The sequence below is a fragment of the Macaca mulatta genome, chromosome 1, assembly GCF_049350105.2.
Source record: "Macaca mulatta isolate MMU2019108-1 chromosome 1, T2T-MMU8v2.0, whole genome shotgun sequence".
Classification (NCBI taxonomy): domain Eukaryota; kingdom Metazoa; phylum Chordata; class Mammalia; order Primates; family Cercopithecidae; genus Macaca; species Macaca mulatta.
This window is the reverse complement of record NC_133406.1, coordinates 59,542,013-59,548,012: the sequence shown is the minus strand read 5'-3', so window position 1 is coordinate 59,548,012 and position 6,000 is coordinate 59,542,013. Positions and strand designations below refer to the sequence as shown.

The 6,000-nt window shown below is 56.0% G+C and overlaps 1 protein-coding gene across 4 annotated transcripts; it reads right to left on the bottom strand.

Annotated features, from left to right (window-relative positions):
* Positions 1-301: 301 nt before the first annotated feature.
* On the bottom strand, positions 302-3,921 carry SHISA4 (shisa family member 4). 4 transcript variants are annotated; one of them, XR_013417583.1, is made up of 5 exons: positions 3,272-3,921; positions 2,970-3,141; positions 2,000-2,271; positions 1,034-1,201; positions 302-802 (listed from the first exon to the last, which is right to left on the bottom strand). XR_013417583.1 is itself a non-coding variant. In XM_028852021.2 (5 exons), the coding sequence occupies exons 1-5, from the start codon at positions 3,510-3,512 to the stop codon at positions 756-758; spliced, it is 762 nt and encodes a 253-aa protein (XP_028707854.2). In that variant the 5' UTR covers positions 3,513-3,921; the 3' UTR covers positions 302-755. The 4 variants fall into 4 exon arrangements, 2 of the variants coding, with proteins under 2 accessions (XP_028707854.2, XP_014975759.2); XM_028852021.2 differs by having other exon boundaries at positions 2,000-2,133; XM_015120273.3 differs by having other exon boundaries at positions 2,000-2,133; positions 3,531-3,921.
* Positions 3,922-6,000: the final 2,079 nt, after the last annotated feature.

Genomic DNA, 6,000 nt, shown 5'->3' with positions numbered 1-6,000 from the left:
TGCCTTTGTACAGTTAGCAGTGCCTCAGCTGCTGTAGAGCTGTTGATCCCTAGCAGGGAATATCTGTAGTGCAAACGAGCATCTCTTCAGAGCCATGGCGAAATTTACCTCATTGTCTTTAGGAAGCAGCCCAGGAATAGTCTGCCTTGGTCTGCGTGTGGATGGGGGGGAGGATGGTGCTGTGCTCCAGTGCTGGTGCTGGCCCTCCCCTACTTTTGGTATATGGAGTGGGCAACAGTCTGGGCCCAGCTGAAGGCGGTGTTCCTGGAAAGTGTGGATGGGTCCAATGATGCGACTGATATGAGTTACGTCTTTACAGCTTTAATCCAGCAGGCCAGAGATCTGGCCAGTGGGGCAGCCAGAGAGGAGGGCTACTGCCAGCTGCTGATGGAACCTCCTCCCTGCCCCCACCCCAGCCCAGAGGGGACAAACAGTAGGGCCCCAGCCTTCCTGGCTGGGATCTTGGGAGCAGAGGGACTATTTGAAAACAGGCACTGTGACCCAGGCCGTCATCTCCCTCCCTTGCCCCCAGTAAAAATAATCCCAAGCCCTCCCCCCAACCCCTCATAGTTCTAGTTCAGCTCCTGTTCCACTTCCCTGAGGCTCTGTCCCCAGTAGCGCCCAGGGCTTGGCTTGGTCTGGGGCCTGGTGACTAGAGGACTCCTGCCCACCCCCAGGACCAGATGCAGGTACAGGATGAGGGCATCTCCCAAGGTTGGCATCACTGAAGGGGCAGCAGAGACATGGCTGGTTCCTCAGGCTCCCGGGTAAGAGGGCTGTGGTGGCATATAGGGAGGAGGAGCTGAAAGCCAAAGAGACAGGATGAGGGTGAGTGGTGGCATAGGTGGATGAAAAGTAACCCCCCTACCCCCAGGGCAGACAGGACCCATAGGAAAGAGTGGGCCTGGAGGTTTCGGGTTAGAGGTGAAGAAAGTCTGGGAGAGGCAATCTGAGAATGAGAGAGGCACAAGGAGGGTCGCAGGGCAAGGGGTGGGGGAAGGCAGCAGCAAGGGGCCCCAGATTGCTTACTTACCTGCAGGGTTGTAGACTGGGGGCCCAGCTGGGTAGAGTGGATATTGGGGAGCAGGACCACTAGGTGGGTACATGAAGCCAGGTTGTGGGGGTGCAGGGCCAGCTTTGGGGTCCTGGGGGTATGGGTATACTGGCTGCACTGGGATGCCTGTCATTGGAATCTCCTGGCCTAGGTGGGGGAGAAGGATCAGCATTCAGAGACCCATCTCCTATGGGAAGCCTCCTCCTCCTGCCCAGGAAATGGTGCTGGCCTCTGGCAAGCTCCAGGCTGGCCATCTTTTCCTCCCACACCCTGCTTGGCAGATTTAAGCAGGGAGCTGTGCACGTGGCCCCAGCTGGTCAATCTGTGTTTAGCAAGTTTGCTCCCCTCAGCAGGTTTCAGAGACCTTATGAACCAGGGAGCACAGCCCAGGGAATATCTCACTTGGGCAAGGATAGGACAGCTCCGGACTGGTATCCTGTAATCCAGCAGAGCTGCCACTAAGGGGGTCTTCTCCTAGCCCTTTCCGCCCACACTGATCTCCCATATGGCACCATCGTCCCCATGTCCATCAGGTTGTGGCATATGTGCATCACATGCCAACACTCAGGCACATATTCTGCCATCCACTGCAGCACACTCAATTAATGTTCATCACTACAGACCTGACCCCATGTACTTACTAAGAGTCATGTGCACACATACACCCACTCACCCACTATTGTTGACAGACTGCACTCCTGTATACATTTGAATCTTCATGTGTATGCACAGAAATGCACACACAGTCTGATGTTCCATATACCCCTGGGCACATTCTAATAGTCAGGTGTTTACAAGCATTTTTCTGGGTTTTCATGCTGGCAGGTGTGTGTATACAGAAGTACGTACTACTACAGAATTTACCCAATCCATGAACTTTCCGCTGCCCATTATGGGACTTAGCCCAGCCCATATGAGGCTCATCTTGCCCAGTACTGGGTGTACCTTCAAATGGGCTCTGGAGTTGCTGGCGCCGGCGGTACAGGTAGCAACAGGAACAGAGGAAGCAGCAGATGGTGGTGGCAACCACAGCAACAAAGAGGATCACAGCTGAGGCGATGCCTGCTATGGTCTTGGGACTTTAGACAAAGAACAGGTCCTCTCACCTTCCAACACTCACAGGAGGGAGTCCTCATTATGCTGGCTCCAACTCCTGGCCAGCAGGGGGGCCACAGCATGCTGAGATTTGGGGTTCCTTGTGGGGCTCTGCCCAGTCCCTGTGAAGGAGATCTTAGAGGACCTCCACTTTCCAGAAGGCTATGCTGCCTGGCTGGCTAGTGTGAAGCATACGGGGATTTGCAGTGCGCCCCCAACCATTGCTTTTATATCTACAACTTAAATGATTTGACATACAGCATAACACTGAAAGGAGCCTTATAAATAATCTAGAGCCATTTTTTCCAAACCCCACTTCAATCAGAAGTCTCTGTATCTATTTTATATATGATATATTTTAAAAAGTTTGACAACCACTAATTTGGCAAGCAATGACCCATAGAAGGCAAGTGTCTTCCCCAAGATCACACAGCTAGTAAGAAGTGGACCTGGGAATCAAACCCAAGTCTCCGCCTTTGTGCCAGAGCTTCTTCCACAAAGCCACACTGTCGTCCAGGTGTTAACCCTGAACCCTGCCTCCCCAGGACCTAGCAGGACCAAAGGGAGGGCTCCAGAAAGAACCTGGAAACCCCTGGCCCGGCCAAAGCCTATGAAGGTAACTAACATGCCTTTTCTGGAACTCCCAGGCACCAGCACCTAAGCACCTAGCTCTGCCGCCAAGCTGGAGTCCTGGTGACTCCATTCAGCTAAGAATGTGGAGGTCGAAATGGAGAGGAGGCAGGAGTCTGGGAGGGAGGAAGGGGAGGCCTCTGGAGAAAAGGATGGAGGAGGGGGTGAGAGTGGGGACGCAGGAACCCACCTGAAGGCCAGGCAGTGCTTCTGCTGCCTCTCGGTGATGAGCAAGGTCAGGTCCCTGCAGCAGTACCGATGGTAGCAGGTCCCGCAGCAGAAGGTGAAGAACTCGCAGTTAAACCCCGGATGCCAGGAGCCATTCCGGTCCAAGTACCATAGGCAGTCCTCGCCGGCCAGCGCTGCGGGCAGGGGTTGGGGGTGCCCAGTGGCCACCAGGCCAGTTCATCCCCGGCCGCCCTCGGCCCCACTGCCCCGGTGGTCCCCAGCCTGCTGGCTCCCGAACACTGAGGGTTGCCCCTTGTCTCCAACCTGAGGGTCTCAGCTCCGGAGCTCCAGAGGCCTCTGCCTGAAGCTGACCCTGCACCCCGGGGTCAGCCTCCCATGGTCCAGCATCCTGGCGCTCCCTCTTCCCGCTTCTTGAGGATCCAGCAACACCCAAGTCTCCCGTGGCAGCCTTGGATAAGCCTCGACCCCAAGCCCCTCGGATCGGCCCCTCCCCTTCCTCCGCCCCCATCCCACCCCATCCCACCCCATCCCACCCCGGCCGCATCACTCCCCATCCCCTTACCCAGGGGAGCCCCCAGCATCAACAGAGCGATTGCAGTGAGCGGCGCGGCCCGGCGGAGCCCCGCGGGTGGCATGGTGGGGGCTGGGCGCGGCCGGGGTCGGGCCTCCCAGAGAAGGGACCGCAGGACCAAGCCGGCTAGCTGGAGCTGCGGCGGGGCCCAGCCCGCGGCCAGGCTGGGGCTCCTCTTCCGCCTCCTCTGGGGGTGGGACTAAGCGCCCCGCCCGCGCTAATCCAGCCGGCGCGGCTCCGCGCAGCGCCCAGGAGTCCACCCACCAGCGACGCCCACCTAGCCTCTGGAGCTGGGTGCCCCTCACCCAGCAGAGCACTGCCCTGCTCCCCCTGTCCCCGGCTCCGCTGTGGTTCCTCCCGTCCGAGCCAACATGGGCACCGCGGGCAGTTGGGCACTGCGGCCAGGGAAGTCTGGCTGTGTCCTGGACCCGCCCCCGGCCTGGGCCCAATCAGTATGCTGGACTCCAGAAGCCCTGATCCTGGTGCCACCTCCGAATGCCCAGACACATGGGCCAACCCTGGAGGGGCAGGGCTGGACCTTCCCTTGTTGGGGACCTCCTCTGCCGCGTCCAGCCTGGGACATCCTGTGGGGGGCTGAGAGGGAAAGAGGCTGGATGTCACCCCGCCCCCATTCCCAGAACACAAGCACTCATTGAGAGGCATTCAGAGTGGCTTTGTCCCCAGCGGTGCCCACAGGCCTGGACCCTGCCAGCTGCACTGGCTCCCTACGATGGACCCTTCCCCCTTCAAGTGGACAGGGCTGTCATGCACAAGCCCATGGCTTCACTAGCAGGGAAGGCAGGCTGCTGGGGCCACCCGGGGCCCATCCAGTTATACACTCTTCACAGAGCAAGCCGGTACTGCAATAGCCACCGGAGCATAGGGAGGTCAACAGTTAATTTCAGGTGGGCAACAGTTAATTCCAGGTGGAGACAGCGTTTTAGGGTGGGAGAGGTCAATCAGTCTTTGCAGGTTTATACTGAGTGCCAGTGACTATGCCCCATGGTACATGAGGTACCCTCCGAGGAACTGCAAATTAAGCCAGGGAGATCATCAAAAGCCTACCTTAATCCCCTGCCATGTACACCCTTTACACGCACGTCCAGGCTTCCACATCTACCTCACTGGAATCTTTCCACAACTCTATTAACTAAGCAAGGTTGGTCGGTGTTATCAATCCCATTTCACAGACAGAGAAACTAGGACTCATGGAGGTTAAAGAACTTGTTCAAGGTAATACAGCCAGTAAATGGCAGAGGCATCAGGAAGACCCAAATCTAAATCAGGGTTGATCCCCAGCCACAACAGCAGACTGTGCAGACAGCGAGTATTTCTTGTGTTCTGGAGTGACAGAATCAGGGCAGGTCCATGGAAGGCCCAGTAGAATCTTAGTAGGTTAGGGAAGAACAGCTGGAAGAGGAGCTATCCCATCCTGGGTCCCTGTGGGTGCTGGCACACCTACCCAAGAGAGCTGGAATAGGAGAGGATAGGCTCCTGCCCCAGAAAATTGCTGGTAGCCTGATGGGCAAGAGTATGTCCTCACGCAGGACACAGTCATAAATGCAGCAGCAGGGACAGAGAGATGCCTCTGAATCCAGCACCACCTACTCAGTGTGCTCATTGCCATCCATCTCCTCTTTCCTACACTAAAAGCTCCATGACTGCAGGGACCACGTGGCTGTGTTCACTGTTGCCATCCAGCCCTAGCCATTGGTGCTGTCATTGTTGGAATCATCCTCAGATGAAGGGGTGTTTTTCCTGCCCAGGGCTGACTCTCCCATGTGTACCCTTGACCCCTGCTGATCTGTCTCTTCATTATCCCATCTCTTTAGTGTCTTTAGCTTCTCCTACCTTACCAGCTTCTTTCCCTAGGAAAAGGAAATCTCAAGTCTTTCCTATTTAAAACAAACCAAACCAAACCACATCCTTCTTGAAACTCATGCCTCTCTAGCTACTTTCCTGCTTTTCTGCTTTTTTCTCCAATTAGCCCTCCTCAAAGCATATACCCCTAGATGACACTTCCAGCTTGCAATGACACCTAGCACACACCAACATCATCAGTGTTTTCCTAATTGCAAAATTCTAGTAATATATTTCAGTTCATGGGATGGGAGGTGACTAGGCTAGGACAGAGAATGAAGAGAAGGGCCTGTGGGCCAACCAGAGGGGAGAACTGGCTGCACTGGGAGAACTTGCACTTCTTACCTTGACAAGGGATGCTGGAACTTGGAGATGGAGAGCTGGGACTAGCTTATGTCACCATAATGAACCTGAGTCCTGAAAGAGTCCATAGGGTTGGCCGGGAGTGAGGAGGGGCTTGGGTGGGAGGACTGGGGGCCCTGGAAGAGGCTGTCTAAATCTTCAGACCTGGAGGGGCTTCACTACACCTTCTCTCGGTAAGGGCAGGCAGGAATACCCTCACCAAGCTGGTCTCTTAATCCCCAGCAAGGGAAAGAAACAC

Excerpts from the sequence above, each read along its gene's own strand:
- SHISA4 (XM_028852021.2), bottom strand. The coding sequence starts at position 3,512 with ATGCGGCCGGGGTGGGATGGGGTGGGATGGGGTGGGATGGGGGCGGAG. Across the intron at positions 3,142-3,271 it reads TCCGGAGCTGAGACCCTCAG|CGCTGGCCGGCGAGGACTGC; the intron begins GTTGGAGACAAG and ends CCCTGCCCGCAG. Across the intron at positions 2,134-2,969 it reads AAGCACTGCCTGGCCTTCAG|TCCCAAGACCATAGCAGGCA; the intron begins GTGGGTTCCTGC and ends CTTTGTCTAAAG.